This window comes from Stenella coeruleoalba (genome assembly GCF_951394435.1).
Source record: "Stenella coeruleoalba genome assembly, chromosome: 12".
Lineage (NCBI taxonomy): Eukaryota > Metazoa > Chordata > Mammalia > Artiodactyla > Delphinidae > Stenella > Stenella coeruleoalba.
In genome coordinates, this window is record NC_137158.1 from 80,050,870 (window position 1) to 80,069,179 (window position 18,310).

Below are 18,310 nucleotides of genomic sequence, written 5' to 3' on the forward strand. Positions count from 1 at the left end.
GAAATGAACCCGTATCAAGAGGGTTAATTGTGCACATAACCTCTGAAATAGGGGGAAAGGCATCATACAGATTTATGAAGACAAGAGATAAACCTTAGCTATTATGCTGCCAATAGTTAAATTTCCACGTGCAAGCTGTTGGGAGCATAAGGCACCACTCTACATATTTGAGGACGTTCCCTTCAGAGAGAAGACAGACAAGTGCATTGCAGGAAAAATGCTCCTCTGGGACTACTTCGTGTTTTCGTTGATAAGCCTACGTACACACATAAGATGCCTTAAAAAAAAGTTATATCAACGTTATCTTTGGGCAGGTGCAGTCAATAATAAGCATATATTGAGTACCTGCTGTGTACAGGGCACAGCGCTCCGGGAATGTGCTAACCTTCACTTAAACTCTTTCCTAATTTTGCAGTTTGAAGAAGTTGTGGGAAATACGCTGATGGCCCGAAATCAAGGGAGAGAGGCTAACATTCTGAAAAATTACATAACTCTTGGGAGAGGCAGTACTTTTGCACAGATTGCCCAAATATTTTCTTTCTCCGCCGGCTCGTCGTAACCTTTGGGGCCAGCGGACAACTTTGTTCCTCAGCCCTTCTCCCTCTTTTGTCTGCTCGTCAGACTCGTTTTCCACCTTTGTATCGGGCCTTTTAGACGTGAAAACAAACACGCGAACGCCCGGTTGGCAAGGAGACGGAGGCACGAGGGGAAAGTGCAGGCTCCAGTTGCCCCACGCCGCCGCCGCGCTCCGGGCGCCTGCGGCGCCTCCCGAGCCCCCGGCCCGGGGCCGCCGGTGCCCGCGAGGGTGCGCCCGGGCGGGCGCAGGGCCCGGCGGGCGGGCGGCGGCGGCGGCGGCGGCCGCGGCCCGGGCCGAGTCCAGTCCGCGTTTTGCGAGTGCGCGCGAGTAATCAGAGAGAAGTGGATAATAGTTGCTCGGGCTCGCTCGGCTCCCTCTCATGCCATGCTGGGCCCGATAGGCTCAGTCAGTCGTGTATTTACCCATATCCGGGTTAGAGAGGAAAAGAGAAAAGTTTCATTTAAACCTGAACTAAAAACTTTCACCATGAAATCACACAGCGAGAACAGGCCCAGACCGTAAGGCGTGACTCCCGGTTCGGCTCCGGTGGGGCCTGTGGAGGGGGAGGGGGCTCGCTCGATTCCCGTCGGGGCGTGCGGATGCGCACAGGAGGGGCTGCTGACTAAAAAGTGGGTTTTATTGTCTCCCCCCCCGCCCCCCGCCCGGCCTCGCCACGCCGCGGCGATCATGGCCGCGCGGGCAGCAGCGGCGGCGGCGGCGCGGGCGCGGGCTGGCAGCGGCGAGCGGCGGGCGCCCCCCGGGCCGCGGCCGGCGCCCGGGGCCCGGGACCTAGAGGCGGGGGCGCGCGGCGCGGCGGCGGCGGCGGCGGCACCGGGACCCATGCCGGGGGGCGGCGGCGACGGCAGCGGCCTGAATAACGTGCACCACCACCCCCCGCACCCCCGTCACGAACTGAACATGGCCCATAACGCGAGCGCGGCGGCCGCCGCCGCCAGCGCTAACAGCGCCAAGAGCGGCGGCTCCGAGGCGGCTCTCAAGGAGGGTGGAAGCGCCGCCGCGCTGTCCTCCTCCTCCTCCTCCTCCGCGGCGGCGTCCTCCTCTTCCTCCTCGGCGGGCCCGGGCTCGGCCATGGAGACGGGGCTGCTCCCCAACCACAAACTGAAAACCGTTGGCGAAGCCCCCGCCGCACCGCCCCACCAGCAGCACCACCACCACCACCATGCCCACCACCTGCACCACCATGCCCACCACCTCCACCGCCACCACCACGCACTACAACAGCAGCTAAGCCAGTTCCAGCAGCAGCAGCAGCAGCGGCAGCAGCATCCCATTTCCAACAACAGTCTCAGCGGCGCGGGCAGTGGCACGGCTCAGCCCGGTCCCGACATGGAGCAACCGCAACATGGAGGGGCCAAGGACAGTGCCGGGGGCAGCCAGGCCGAGCCCCCGGGCCAGCCTCTGCTGAGCAAGCCGGGCGACGAGGACGACGCGCCGCCCAAGATGGGGGAGCCGGCGGGCGGCCGCTACGAGCAGCCGGGCCTGGGCGCCCTGGGCGCGCAGCAGCAGCCGGTCGCCGTGCCCGGGGGCGGCGGCGGCGTCGGCGGCGGCGGCGTCGGCGGCGGCGGCGGCGGCCCGGCGGCCGTCTCGGAGTTTAATAATTACTATGGCAGCGCTGCCCCAGCTAGCGGCGGCCCCGGCGGCCGCGCTGGGCCTTGCTTTGATCAACATGGCGGACAACAAAGCCCCGGGATGGGGATGATGCACTCCGCCTCAGCTGCCGCCGGAGCCCCCAACAGCATGGACCCCCTGCAGAACTCCCACGAAGGGTACCCCAACAGCCAGTACAACCATTATCCGGGCTACAGCCGGCCCAGCGCGGGCGGCGGCGGCGGCGGCGGAGGAGGAGGAGGAGGAGGCAGCGGAGGAGGAGGAGGAGGAGGAGGAGGAGGAGCAGGAGCGGGAGCTGTGGCGGCGGCGGCCGCGGCGGCGGCGGCAGCAGCAGCAGGAGGCGGCGGCGGCGGCGGCGGCTATGGGGGCTCGTCCTCGGGGTACGGGGTGCTGAGCTCCCCCCGGCAGCAGGGCGGCGGCATGATGATGGGCCCCGGGGGCGGCGGGGCCGCAAGCCTCAGCAAGGCGGCCGCCGGCGCGGCGGCGGGGGGCTTCCAGCGCTTCGCCGGGCAGAACCAGCACCCGTCGGGGGCCACTCCGACCCTCAACCAGCTGCTCACCTCGCCCAGCCCCATGATGAGGAGCTACGGCGGCAGCTACCCGGACTACAGCAGCCCCAGCGCGCCGCCGCCGCCGCCGCCGTCGCAGCCCCAGTCCCAGGCGGCGGCGGCGGCGGGGGCGGCGGCGGGCGGCCAGCAGGCGGCCGCGGGCATGGGCTTGGGCAAGGACATGGGCGCCCAGTACGCCGCTGCCAGCCCGGCCTGGGCGGCCGCGCAACAAAGGAGCCACCCGGCGATGAGCCCCGGCACCCCCGGCCCGACCATGGGCAGATCCCAGGTAACCCCCGCGCCGGCCGGGCCTGCTTCCGCCGCGGCGGCCTCGCCGCGCGCCGCGAGCCCTAGTTTCTTTCTTTCCGCGTACTTTTTCTGCGTCTTCTGCCGGGGGAGGCGGGGGCGAGGCGCCCAAAGCCATTTTAACTCGCGGCTGCCTCCCTCCGAGGCCGGGCGGTGCACAGGGTCGGACTGCGCGGCGCGGGGGCCGGGGCCTGGGGAGGGGGTCTCTCCGAGGCCCGGGACGCGCGCCGCGATCGCCGGTCGCCGGGCACCCGCCTCGCCACCCCACCCCGGGCGCCGAGCCGCGCGTGCGGGAGTCGGGGCCCGCGCCGCGGGGAAGCCGCGTGGGCGCTGGGGACCGTTCGGGCAGCTCTTTCGACAAAATAGGCGCTCCCGGCCAGTAGGGTCTGGGGAGGAATATTGACCCCCTCGTCTCGGTTAGCGCCAACAATGAGCGAGAACTGGGAAAAGAATGAGGAACTTTGTCCTCCCTCCGGCCACACTGCGTTGCCTCTTAGCTCACAAGGTGAAGGCAGGAAAAATAGGTTAGCTTTGTGGCAGCCTGGTGTGTGTTTCGTAGTTGTGCCTAGCCATTCGGGGATATTCGATGCGGGCTTTGAGTTTAAGCGTTTAGTAGCAGCAGTCGTACCCACATTTACAACGATGTGAAGCTCAAAAAATCCAAAAATATATCGATCCATTCCTAAGAATAGCCGGGAAATCCATTATTTGGCTTGCAGGCTCCTTGAAAGGAGTCACCTTCAACAGATAGGCTGTGTTAAAGGAACACATTCCGGTTGAATTGAACTTATTTTGATCGTGGATTAGGCGTACATTTTATTCAGCGAACCCAGGGAAGTAGCAGACCGGTGCAAATTGATCTTTTTGGATCGGATTTATTTGGATTTTTAATTTCCTGTCACCCAAGTCTTGCAGCGTTGTTAGGAAGTGTCCTGCACTCTTGCTGTTTCTTGCTCGTAGGCTGAGCCTAAAGACTTGACTTGATCTCCTTTGCAAGGTTTGGAATTTGAATTGTGGAGGTAAACTGGCTGTAATAGTCTCCAGACAGCTGCCTCTGAGTTGACATCTAATCTGCCATCTGATTGGCTCCCCTCTCACCATTGGGCATTTAGCACTGCTGATGTAAATAGAAGTGCTGAGCAGTACAGTCACAAAAATTCTTGCCACAAATAATAACTGAGCTCTATTACAAGCAGATGTAAGGTTGAATATTATTTAAAGCTTAAATTATTCTACATCATAGTTACTAATAAGAGGATTAAATACATAGAAACATTATGCTGGTGTCCAGGATTGGGCATTTACAAAATCCAGCTCTTTGACAGTCTCAGCAGGGCCATTCACTTCAATTGTAGGGTGAGGATATGGCAATTGAAAAATAATTAAACCAAGAATTTTACTAATTTTTGGATTTGTAAAGCTTTTATAAAAGTACCCTTCATGGATTAAACCATGGAAAAAATTTGAATTATGTCATCACATGTGGTTTAATGTAAAATTAAAATTTATATCATTAAAAATGTCAAGATTCTGATATCCAACAATATCTTTTAGTAGTATTTAATTAGTTTTATAACAAGATTAAATCTATGTTTCTAGTAAGTTGTGTTTTAACAGTTCTGATTGTTTTAAGCTGTTGGTGGATGAGAAGTTTTAGTTAGAATTGACATTATGTTTAAGAAAACATGAAGTGAGGAAGCTATATAATAATTTTTGCAGACAACAGTTAGTTAAAAGGGAAGAAATGGATGTTCTTGCGAAATTTAAAAAATCATTTTACATTTGCTTCTGCTTTGGAAGCAAATGCCCCAGGAATCTTTTTTTTCCCCCTTGATTATTTTGCTAGGTTAGGTAATGTGAACCTTATTTGAACTGCTCACACAATGTTTTAGGGAAACTATATTACATGCAAGTTGTGCTGGGTATGTTTCTTCCAAATAATTTTACTTTCATAGACATTACAATTTTTTAAACTTTCAGAGCATTAAAATATGTTAGAAAGGAATAATGGGGGTTGTAATATATATTTTTACTCAGCTCATTTATTTTAGGAAGGTGTATTTTAATAATAACCATATCTTAGATGAGAGACCTGTCAGAGTGAATGCAGTACTGAATTTAACAGATAATCATGCGAATCCCAGGCTGAGGACGTTGGTGTCCACTCCTTTCTAATCTTTAGTTAGTGGAATTTTACTTTTAATAATAATGTGTTTTCCTATTCTTCATAGAAAACTTGGAATTTCAATTTTTATGATTTGTACAGGTAAAAACATAGAAAAACCTTGTGTAAATAAACCCATGTAATTTTAAAAAGATTTGCTTTGTCAACTTCCTTTTAAAGGGACAGTTTAGAATTCACATCTCTGTAAACTAGAAACCAGGATGATAGAGGCAGATGTAGGTCGGGGTTGCTTTACGCTATTTTTTCGTAATGGAACCAATTATTTTAAGTATTTTGTTTTCTTGGAATGAGAGTGAATTCATTATGTCCCCAGTATGACCCTTGGGAATAGCTTTTTTATTTTTGAGGGGGAAGAAAAATGATGGGCATGTGACCTAGATTCACAGATTTCTTTTAGGTACCACCGTTTAACATGTGGAATGTGTCTCTTTTTTATATTTTTTCTTTTTGGAAGGCTGGTATCATTTAATATTTGTTGTGACAGTTATCCTAAGGAACAGTCGTTTGTCCAGAATATTAAATTACTGCATAACTATAGGTCATGAAGTACTATTAAATTTTCTTGTGGCTTTTAACACATTTAGTTTCATTTTTGATTTTAGGAATGGTTTACATTGGGTGGCAAATGTTTTTGTAATTGAGAACAAAACATGTGCGTATATTGTAACGGGAGGGTCTTTTTAAAAAGTGAAATAAGGCATTTTACGATACAGTTTGTTAGTAGGTTTCTGTGAGATAAAGTATTCAGATAAAGCAATCTCAAAAGAAATACTGAGGTCTGCTCAGGTAACTAAGATTTTATGATGTCCACATTTGTGCTGAATTTCATTAATGCTATTTTAAATTTAGTTTTATATAATATAATACAATGTAATTTAAAAAAAGCTTTATCTACCATTAAAAGAAAAGTGATTAGCTGACTTACAAAGCAGGAAGTTACAGGCTGGTTCCTGATTACCTTAAAATTTGTATAAGGTACATTATAGCACTTCCCACTTTGCCCACTCAGTGCAGTGTTACCCTATGTGATATGTTAAATCTTGTAAACAAATATTTGTGGCCTAAATTGATATATTTGCCAAGGTATGACTGGCCAGCTGCTCCATCGTCAGAAGAGGTGGAATTGACAACTGTGTTTCACAGAAAAGGTTTACCATTTAAAAAACAAAGAAAATATAACAAAAATGTCTGTAGTTGTCTGATTTTCTGTATTATTTGGAATGAAATTATGCATAGCTTAAAATTGTTTTCATTGGTGATCTTGATTTCTGTGTACTTTTGGCAGTGTGTTGTTTTTTAATGGCAACTACTCTGTAAGACAGCTATCACTTAAATTTACGTTTATATTAATACAAAATCGATAAGTATGTTCCAGGGAGCAACATATTCTTACCTTGCATCTATGAAGAGAAACCCTATTCCCTCGTTTTTCTTTGGTTTTGTTTTTTATCTATATTTAGGAATGAATTTTTGGCAAAGCTTTTTAGACTTGTTCCATTTTTCCCATGCCATGTTGTATCAGAAGTATTAGAATTGTGTTGTGGATATGGAAATATTCCAAATCACACTTAGACACTTGTAGTAATGAACAAGCCTCTAAATATCGTTTTCTTTCATTAGAACTAAGAGAGTAACAGCTTCCCTCTGGTATAAAAACAGTATTAATTCTGGCTTGAGAACCGATTTAAAAAATGTAAGACAATGTAGAGGAAGTCTCTTAATATAAAACTCGGTAGTTTTATTAGACATAGACACATTTTAAAGAAAACAGGTGTAACAGAATGTGGTTGAATTTTCAGTTCTATTTCTTATTAATGGACTTTATTACTTTATAATTTGGAGCAGGGTGTATCTAAAACAATGACTTCTGATGTAATAGGAACTTACTTATTTCCCTAGGATAAATACCAGTGTGACAGGCAAACCAAAAAGATGATCATTTCATTTATTTAACCCTATCCTCTCCTAGGGAGAAAGTAGTTTCGTTTAAAGTTTTTGGGGGTTCTATGAAATTTTGCTACTTATGTTGAAAACTGACTTGGAAATGTATATTTTGGATGTATTGGCATAGGAAAATATATTAGCTTTTTGCCTAGTGTCCTCAATTGAGAGGTTTTTCTTCCTACTCTCCGGGACACTGATACTGCTCAGTTAATGGATCTGTGTGCTTTGATCGTATTTGAGGAAAAGGAACTAGAATTTCACTTGTGTCACTTTCATTTTGGGCTGTGTGTAGATGTATAAATTTGAGTCTTATATTTGTGTTTGAAAGAACTCTTGTGTGTTACTTAAAACAACAGATTTATGGAGGCTCAAAACGAGTATTAAAAAAACTCAAGTTCCATGAATATTTTTGCAATATTTAGATTTTCAAAATGGATATTACAAAAATTTATGACATTTTACAATCTTCTTTATACTTAAGGACCACATCCACATGCTAGGCCTTGTTGGAATTGGGTAGATTTTGATCATATGCCTTTTCAGAGGTGTCCTTTCTTTATCAGGATATTGGTGCAGATTCTCTGTGGCTATGTAAAGGAGACTTGCACAGTTGCTGTGTATGCATGCTTGAGGCAGAGGAATCCCAGGTCCTAGTTCCCTGTAGTGTTGGGGGAAACTACCAGGCAAAACTGCTCATCCACCAAGGGTACATTTATGTAGATGTACAACTATTACACAGTATTGCTTTTCCCAGTTTGGAGGCTGTTTATGTAAGACTTAAGTGGCCCTTTTTGGTTTAATTCAGTGGTTGAGTGAATTAATTTTGATCTAAAATCTTGGTATATGTTAGTGACTTTTTCTCTTAGAAATCTGATGAAAAGAAAATGACTTAGGTATAATTACCTAAGTATCATTTATTGTCCAGTTATTTTGCTTTATGCCATTGGAATGAATGGAATTGTTGATATATGTATATAATAGTTTCAACAATTCACGTTAATTGAATGACTGAGTGAGTTTATCAAAGTAAAATATGTGTTTCTACAGTAAATTTTCAACAAATATGTTCTATTTTCAAAGTCTTTAACTTGGAGTAATTCTAAGAAAACTGTTTCCTTAGATTTACTTAATTGAATAGGAAGGATCCAGTGGCCGGTTTTTTTTAAACCACTTCTGAATGGGTCAATGCCAAGGATATTAGAAGGCTACTGAGTTTGACAGGTGAACTAATGATGAAATTGATTTGTTTCTTGAGTGATATTTATTGCTAGGAAAGAGACGAAACCCTTAAAATCTTAAGCATATCTGATTTACCCATAGACTCTTATTTTTGGTAGATGGCAGCAGAATCTGGAGTACATCTGTCACAGCAAGGCAGTCCTTCTGAATTGAACTAGATTTGGCCTCTTTAACTACATTCTGTAGGATGCACTTCTCAGTGTCTCCTTGGGCCTTGATGAAAGATGAAACTTGAGAATCAGACGAGAAGTCATTCCTTATTAGGTGACTCTGGAAGGGAAGCCATATTTGATGAAATCCAGGAGAAAATTCTAGGCCATGTTTTTTTTTCTTCTGTGTGGGATGCTAAAAAAGTTATATATATGTGTATTTTTTTGATAGTGGCAAAATATACATAACATAAAATTTACCAGTTTAGGTGTAAAGTTCAGTGGCGTTAAATACATTCACATTGTTGTGCACCCCATCCTTTCCAGGACGTTTTCATCCTCCCAAATTGAAATAAAAAATTTTTTCTTCCCTTTCTTCATGTCAGAATTTAAAATTGTTAGTTATTAACATGTAAGTAAAATAAGCTTATTTTTATAACCATTAATCTTGCCACTTCATAGTTTATGAGTAAATCCTTCCTCAGAGGAACACTAATGGTGTTTTTGGTTTGTTTGTTTTTAGTTCATTACTTCCAATTCTAACTTTAGGTTCAGTCTTCCCAGGTTTTGTCAATTTGGAAATGTGCATTGTGTAGGTTAGTTGTTTCATTGTCAGTTATGTCATTAACAGCTGAAAAGCAGCTTTTTGAAGGCTTTCTGTTTAAAGGTTTGAGGTACTTTGTTGAGAGAAGTCTGGGACTTTGTTAAATAATAGGATATGGAAATGAACTGTTAGCATGATCATTTCCCCCTTATTTCTCATCTTTTGCATTTTTAGCCTCTTTAAAAAATTATTGGTTTTATCTTTCTACTATTAGCGGAAATCAATTGTAATGATAATTTTTTAAAAAAGGGTATTTTAAGTTTTGGGGCATCTCACCCTCCCAACCTAGAGCAAACAACCAATCCACGTGATGCTGTGTCCTTTTTCATAGTGTTCTGTGCCCCAAATTCATGCTTCCCCCCCTCATGTTTTTAATTTGTAGTCCTCTGCAAAACTGCAGAAATTCTTTGCAGGTGGAAAAATTCCTAAATTAAGATGATTGGTCTCTTAATTAAATTTTCGAGGCAGCTGCAAAGGGATACTTCTTGGAATCTGGTTAGTCTTTCCCGTGAACAGGCTTTTTGTGTGTAAAATATTGGGATCGTATTTTAGTTACTATTGATGCTGATATGCAGTCACATCTTTATATGACCAGTTATGTACTTTAACACCAGAGTCCATAGAGGGCACAGAGAAAATGAACTGTGATTAAAGAGCTTGTGCCGGGAAGCAACAATTACTTCTTAAGGTGTAAGCATTTACCATTTGTGTATGCTGTGAGGTGTATGTTAGGTAAATATATCTACTACAGACTATCAATTGGCAAATATTTATTGAGCAGCCATTTTCTTAATCAGCTGTGTGCCAGACCCAGATGATAGCCAGGGTGTGGGGATCATTGCTGCTCCTGTGTGCAGTTCAGGCCAGAGACATCCTGCCAAAGCCTGCTCTCCCTGTACCTGGGCTTGGTATTTTTGGCATGGTCGTTGACTTAGAACTGGCTCATTTAAACAAAGTGCAAACAGCAACCATGTGGGTCAGCCGTCTTCTTGGGTAGGGGAGTAGATTTTGGCAAAACAAATAATTGTAGATTGTTGTGATATAGTTGAGGTGAGCTAATGACTCTTCCGTTGCTACCAATCAATTGCTGGCTTGGTGCCAGAGCACGATAGAGATCTACTACGGAAAATGATAACTAAAAGAAGGAAAATATGATGTCTTTGAAATTTATGTAGAGTGGTTCTTTTTCTTTTTCTCAGTTTTCTACATTATACAGGCTCTTGGGAAAAAAGTTAAAACAGTCTGCTCAGATTTAGGAAGATACTTAGATTGCTAGAGTATTTTTGGTAACTGTTTAAATAATGTATGCTGGCTGAGGAGTAAATTCAGCTACTGCTTCTGGGTCCTGAAATAAACCTTTCAGAAAGCAAGGCATTGGTGATTAGTGGAGGATGTTCCAGAATCCTTAGTATCTCCTGTTTCTTTTTGTGATGAGTATCTGAGAAATGAAACCACTCACCATACTTCATAGTCTAATTTTGAAATGCTTGGTAATTCTAGAATGTGTCTAGAATTTGGCATATAATTTCTGAAATTTTAAGAAGCAGATTTTAAGATTCAGTGATCATGTATTTATATATACAAGCTGTAAACCCATTTTACTATCCTTTAACGTATCTGCTACCTGTTGGTATTTTTAATAATAAGTTTACTTTACCCAATGAATTATAACTGACCTTGGAAACGGAAATGTAAAACATTGCTACTGCTGAGTAAGTATCTTTCTGAAGAAGCAGACAAATTCCTAAGGGAGCTGACATGCTTGTTGTGTATTAGTTTATTTCTGTGATTATGAGGATTTATGAGAGAATATGAATATATTGCCAGGTTTCCTGATGTAAGGGAAAGATTGTGGGCTTGGAGTTGGGCAGACCCTTTGATTGATTTGTAGGCTTCAGTGCTCATTTTCTCTGAGACCTGGCAGGGGCTCAGCTTTCTTATCTGTACTGTGGCCTGCTGGGCGGGGTTGTCACTGAGGTCATCTCTGCAAATCCTGTAGCATCCTTACGTGGCACCTCTTCTTTCCCCACCTGTCTGTCCACTGGTGTAGTGAAGCAGGCCTGGGTTCTTGTTCTCTGCCTGGCCCTGCTGCGCTTCAGGGTGTGGTTGAGGACAAGTCCCCGCCTCCATCAGATAGTGACCCCTGGTCCCTCCCAGCTGCAGAGTTCTGTGCAGCTTTGAATTTAAAAGAAAATATACTGCCTAATCAGTTATGCACCACTGAATATCTTATTAAACTACACTAGATCCCAGACGCGTTCAGAGAATATCAACTGAGACCTGTGCAGATGTATAGATTTTGTGAATTCCACTGTAATTTCCCTCAGAAATGTAGTTATGTGCTGATTGGGACTCTTGTAAACAGTTACATGAATTGGTTTTGGTTTACCAATAGCGCCTATGGGGGACTGATGCCATAGGAGCTAAGCCACTGACCCATTCAAGATTCCATGCTATGTATTAGTAAGTTCTGTCCTCGGGCCAAGAGTCATTCCTTTCTTCGGCCTCTTAGACCTTTCCACTTTCATGATCTGCAAAAACGACTGGCTTTTTAGGGGAAGTATTTTTTGCAAAGGAACGAAGTTTAAAAACTTTAAAAATAGGCTTCTTTGAGCTTCTGGGTGGTAGACTTTGGTCTCTCATTAGTTAAGTAACTTGCTTCTGTATCTGCTTCAACTTCACTGAATATATGGTTCAGATTTGGTCCATAGCAAGATTATAATTTACATATCATGGAAGTTTAGGTCTGCTCTCAAACCGGCAAAACAGGGAATGTAAAACCTGAGAATGCCAAGGGCTTGTCTCAAATATGTAGAGAAGAACAGTTTTTCTTTTTTATGCTAAGATATTTAAAAGTATCAGGGACAAAATTTAATTCTGTTATGAACAAATACTTACCGAGCGCCACTTGGTGCTAAGATACAAAGAGTAAATATAACATATGATCCGTAATTTTCCCTGTTGAATTATCATAGACTCCTGGTGTTTTTACAAAGTGGAAATTAAAATGAATGGCTACATTATTTCTTCTGCAGTTCTATGCAGAAAGACTATATCCATCAAAGTGCATCATCTAACAACCTGAAGAGTAGATGATAATACCTTGCAGTTCTATGCAGAAAGACTGTATCCATCAAAGGGCATCATCTAACAATCAAGAGTAGATGATAATACCCGCAGTTCTATGCAGAAAGACTATATCCATCAAAGTGCATCATCTAACAATTTGAAGAGTAGATGATAATGTATGTAAACTGAAAATTTCCTGATGAGTGTTATTATACATTTCACTAATTTACGTGGAAGGTCAGTGTACTTGAAGGTTGTTCTTAGGTGCTGTGACATTGATGAGAAAATGATCTTAATTTGGATTTTATTTTGGGTATCATACAGTGATTTTTCTCCTAAAGAAATGACTTTATAATATCAGTATCGTGAAGGATTTAAAATTCAGTTCATTTACCTTCACTGTATTGAACAGCCTTGAAATGTCAGGGCTTTGGGACTATAGGCTTATGTCAGTGTAGCGAGACCTGGGGCATCAGGCAGACGTTTGTGGAGAGCCTACTGTGTGCTTGGCCATTTGTTGGATGATGGATCCCTTGATGAGAAGTCCTGCCCTTTGACTAATTGACGGTGCAGAGACTAAGGACAGGTAGGCATGCTGCACAATACAGCGTAAACAGTTTAGGTGGGACAAGTTTAGATGTTAGAGGGACACCTTGCAGAGACCGGGGTGGGGTAGGAGTAGGAAGACTGTGTAGTACAGCAGGTCGAATAAGCTAAGACCTGGCTGAGGAGCAGAAGTTGACCACGTGAAGAGTCTTGGGGATTAAAGCAAGGGCAAAGGCAAGAGCTGAAGGTGTGGAGGTTAGAGAACCTGAAGGCTGGGCATTTACTACCTGTGTGACCCTGGGCAAGTCGCTTCCCCTCTCTGAGGTTTGTAGCTTCCTCATTTCAAAGGGATGGGAAAGAATACATAACTCATGGAATTCTTGTGAGAAGTAGATTTGATAAGTACTGGTATACTACCTGGCAAGGAAAGGGATGTGTGATAAGGAATTGAAACTAGTTAGGTGTGATTCTGTATTAGTTAATTTAACAAGTTAATTTAACAGCCTATTAGTCTTTCCTCTCAGAACAAATAGGTTAATATTCAAAGCTTATTTCGAATCCAGACAGTGTCAGTTTTTATTGCCCGGTATGTCTTTATCTTGCCAGGTGTTTAGGAAAAGTTATGGAGCAATTTATCACATTTCTAAAATGTCTCCTGTGTTTTCCAATTTTTTTTTTAACAGTCATGTTTTTTAACTGGTAAGGAAAAATAAATTCAGAAGATCAATAATTAGAACATTTAATTTCACCACCATCAACAAACATTTAGTGACCTTGGTGTGTAGTGACCTTGGTGTAGTGACCTACAGGGACACGGTATTAGATAAAAAGATATCCAGAGAATATTGGAAAATGGTTAAACATCGTGATGTTCATTGTTTAGCGTAGAGGAATATTCTTAGATTGCTAAGTGAACATTGGCAATTAAAATAAATATAGACAGTTTGTGGTATATTTTTATTTTACTTACTGCTCCATTTAATTAGAAATATGGATTGAATAACTCTGACCTCATAAGCAATCTAAAATTTGAGTTGAAGGAAATTGGTGGTAGGCAGACAGTTTGCAGGTTGATGAAATGGATCTTTTGCTTCCAATTAATTTTTGCCGTATACTAAACAAGTAGTTTATTATTGTTAACTGCTGAAAGTTTTTAAAATTGTAGTAATGTTTGTAACGATGTTGCTGGGTCTGAAACCCACCCTTTTCCCCACTCTTGGTGCCAACTCCCTTTCACTTCATTTGTCTGGATAGAGACAACTCAGGAAATGCCGTGCCCCCAGCAGGCAGAGGCGTGCTTCATGAAGGCTTGGTTTCTCCCCTGGTATCCATTATGTGTGGCAAGACTGTCCTTTCTCCTCCATTGAGATGTTTGTCAGAAGTATGAGCACTTTAAAGCAGGAGTGTTTTACTTTTATTCAACCATTCATTAGTGAAAATAGGATGTGAAAAGCAGTTTTGTGTTTTGTCTTTTACCATGCATTAAGTTCCTGTAATTTTCCACATTGCTATATTATTAGTGAAGAGAGAGAGGAGAATGGAGGGAGAAGATGAATTTTATTTAAGGCAGTTAGATAACTTGAAGGAATGCGCTTTTTTAGTGTAAATACCCTTTTCTTGGTGTTTCACGGTTCTTTGAAAAACTAATGCAAAAAACTTGTAATCAGCTATTAAGATATTTGAGGCAACTGGTTGTCAATATGTTGAAGTTTTATTCTCGGTGGATCTAGAAATTTCATATAAGCGCATTTTGTGAAGAGGGAGATGTGCCAGCCTGGCTAAACTGGTAAAGCTGAAATCTGAATTTGATTTGCATACGTGGTATTTTTTAGGGACTCGCAAAGTTTCGCACATGAAATAAACTAGGTAGTGTGTATGGCGTCACATGATCAAAATATTTTTCCCCTTGCTGCTGCCAGAAGCTATCTATTGCTTTTCAACAATCTTACTTGTTGGGCATCATGCCAAGATGTTTAAGACAACCCCTTACGTGAGCTGTTCCATTCTTAACTTCTTTGACTGAAGAGCCGTGACCTTCACATATGTAGATTAGCCATGTGCTCTGTGAATTGAAACTTGCTGCCTCAGGAAGAAAGGGTTTTTCTTTTTATTCCACTGGGAATTTGACAGCCATTCATCCCTGACCTGGGCAGAGGTAATGCAAGGAAATTGGATTCAAATGGAACGTGGACAGATAACGCAGAGAGGCAGGCAAGCTTACCTCCTTGTCGAGGATGAAACTATCTGTGGTGTGGATAATGTGTTGTTGTGAAGGATCTGAGAAGCAATAGGTACACGGGGCGGGGGCGACGGGGTAGGGAGAGAGAAATCAGTGTAGGAGTTCCGGAACAATGTCCTTTTAAAATGGGAAAGCGTCATTATGGGCATTTCTAATTAGTTTTGACTCCACTCTTTTTCTCCTAACCTAAATTTTTGAAATCTTTTTCAATTTTTGTTTATTCCTTAATACTACTCGAGAATTAAATAATTTTAATATTGTGGGCAATCATGGGCTTAAATACATTTAATTTAGACGAGTCTTTCAAAAGTAGAAGTCACTAAAAGGTTGGGGAGATGAATGTATCACCCGTGTCTGGAGGAATCAGCGTGTTTGTCTTTGCCTTACAGAATCTTGAAATGAATTGATAGTCATGGACATAGATTTACTCATGTGAGAGTCCTTACTCAGTTTTGTAATGATTAGTAAAAGTAATGAACAGTGAATTAGGGGATTTTTATGAGACAAAACTAGATTTAAAGAATGTTTACCTTTGCTCTGTTAGTAAACATACTTGAAATTAAAGTAAAATTCAGTCTAAATAATAGTTGTGACACTTGATTAGGTTGCTGTGATAGAGCGTTGAGAAGGAAAGTTCTTATAAGAATCCTGCAACTGAAGTGGCACTCCAGCCAGTTTCTTAGAAGGAGGGGATGATGAGGGCAATCTGAAATTTATGAGCGCTTTTGTGTGGCTTTCAGAGCCCAGCCTTTCCTGTGTACATTAGGGCTTGTGAAATATTATGGGTCAGAGCATCCGTTACGGGCTCTGTGGGAGGCCTTGTTGGTGCCCAGCTCTCTCTGTGGGGTGCAGAAGAGGACGTCTGTGTGGGGAACATGCTTAATGGATACAGTAGACTAAGAGGGAAGGAAAATTATCCTTAACTTGAGGAAGACTTGTTTCTTTACCATATGAGGATTAACAAAAAAATAGGAAAAAGTACCTGGTCATGATCATGCAGAACATGGGGCCTTTCCTGGATTTCTGTTAACGTAGCAGACGTTAGGAGTGATGGTCCATAGGTGGCAGGACTGATGTCTGACCGACATCTTCACGTGCAGTTGGGAAGATGGAGCAGCAGGTGCACCCGCAAAATTACATTAATTCAAGGGCGGAGGTGAGGAGGAATGGCCCGCCCCCCGAAGACAGGGTCATTCTGCCATTGGAGGAGGAGCAGGGCAGGCACGTGACTGAGGTCAGAGCGGCCAAGTGCGAGCGGCCTTCCTGGGGAGCGGCCAGCTGGGTGCAGACGAGGCAGGAAAAACGGCAAGGTGGTAGTGAGTCGGCAACCAAATCTTGAGTGATTTTTTTCCTTTTTTTTTTTTTTTGCGATACGCGGGCCTCTCACTGTTGTGGCCTCTCCCTTGCGGAGCACAGGCTCCGGACGCGCAGGCTCAGCGGCCATGGCTCACGGGCCCATACGCTCCGCGGCACGAACCCGCATCCGCCTCATCGGCAGGCGGACTCTCAATCGCTGCGCCACCAGGGAAGCCCGATTTCTCCTTTTTTTTAAAGGGCGACCTGTGTAAGACTGTAGCGTGGCGACACATGAAGCTCTTACAAATAAACTGCTTTCCATTCTCCGCCTCCCGAGTAGAGAAGTGCAGATTCAGAGAAAAATTTTTAGAAGAGTCCTAAATAATTGTGACCTACTAAGATCACTCCTTTTACTGAACACGGACTCCGTGTGCCAGGCCAGGCACACTGCACGGAGTAACTGCAGCCCTCGCAGCAGTCTTGCCAGACAAGTGTCCCTGTTTCCTAGACAAGTAAACTGGTAGAACTAAGAAAGTTCTTCAATACCCAGGTCTGTCTGATGCTCAGGCTACATCCTCTCCGCTAAAGGAGTGGTTCTCAAACCTGGTTGCCTGTCAGATTCACCCAGGGAGGTGGGCAGGGTCCCCAGGCCCCTCCCCCAGGATTCAGATGCTCAGGCTGTGGAATGGCCTGTATGCCCACCTTTCTGCCACCCACAGAGGTCGTGGACAAGCTAGAGGTAAAGTTTAAATAAATAGACTTCGTGCAACCATTAAGACATGTAGAATTACGTTCTTGTAATTGAGCTTTGGTGTATTTTAGCCCCATAGTCGTACCAGGCAAAGGAGAGGAGAAATCTGCTCCAAGGGCATGAAGGTGGCTATTGGATTTTTCTGATAGTGTCACTGAGCATTAATTTACACCCGCCTGTTGGGGGAAGCTGTCCCGTGATCTGGGTCACTGCTTTAAGTTGAGTTGTCAGGGGAGGCTGTGAAACAGTCTGTTGACGTTTCAAGAGGAGCACAGGTTCTCTTCTGTTTGGGGTTATTATTTGCATGTGGCTGTAACTGAAGTTTCTGGGATGGGGAGGCGATGGACCAGCATGTAGAACAGTGTCTACTAATATGTGCTTAATAAATATTTTTGGATGAGAGAATAGATGAATGTACCGGACAGCATCTCAAGGTCACTTGGTGTTAGGAGTCCAGAAACCTGTAAGTCCAAGAACGTAGAGGAGAGGACAAGTGGCAGTCAGGGACCAGAAGATTGGAGAGAAGGGAGGATACGGGCAACTGGAAGAGAGAATTTCAGAGTGAAATATCAGCAAAATAAAAGTGAATGTCATTATGTGCCCAGAGCGAACTCCTGTGGTGGTAAAAGTTGTAAGACAAACCCCCAAATTAGCATATCTTAATCAGGGTGTTAATGTACAGTTAAAAGAACAAATGTAAGGCAGGAAAATCCTCTAATTCTTTGGTGAGGTCATTTCATGACATTGTAGTCATGATGATTTCCTTTTTTGCTGTTGCCACATGGCCCTCCTGGAGTTGTCGGTGGTGTTGGGAAGATGTGAAGAGCACTCCGTCTCTGGAACTAGTCAAACTCCTCATTTTCATTTGCTGCCTACTTAGCTGAGGAACTTCTAGGCTGGCTGGGGCCAAAGGATGTCAGGAGGGGTCCTGAGACCCTTTTAGTCTTTTCTCTTGCTAATTGTGTCTAGTGGTAAGGTACAGTACTGGGAAATTCCCCTTTTATGTCCTCACCTATTTTTCTCTTCTAAAATTTGTCAGTTAAACCAAATCTCACAGCTTTGAAAAAGAAATCAGTTTGGCTCATAACCTTGTTTTAGACAAGCGATGCAAGTTAAATTCCACTTAACCAATGCTGCAGAAGTGTTTGAGCGTTAGGAAAGTTCACAGTACGGGCTCTGTTCATGTCTATTTCCTGGGTTTTGAGCTTGTGTTTTCCTCACCTCCTGC

At 44.1% G+C, this 18,310-nt stretch overlaps 1 protein-coding gene across 7 annotated transcripts in view; it reads left to right on the forward strand.

Moving 5' to 3' along the window:
• Nucleotides 1-906: 906 nt before the first annotated feature.
• The window catches only part of ARID1B (AT-rich interaction domain 1B), a 412,486-nt gene continuing 395,082 nt past the window's right edge, over nt 907-18,310 (forward strand). For all 7 annotated transcript variants that reach the window (XM_079939553.1, XM_079939554.1, XM_079939557.1 and 4 more), the window contains exon 1: nt 907-3,043. In XM_079939553.1, the coding sequence (XP_079795679.1) occupies nt 1,265-3,043 (1,779 nt within the window). In that variant the 5' untranslated portion in view covers nt 907-1,264. The remainder of the gene's footprint in view (nt 3,044-18,310) is intronic.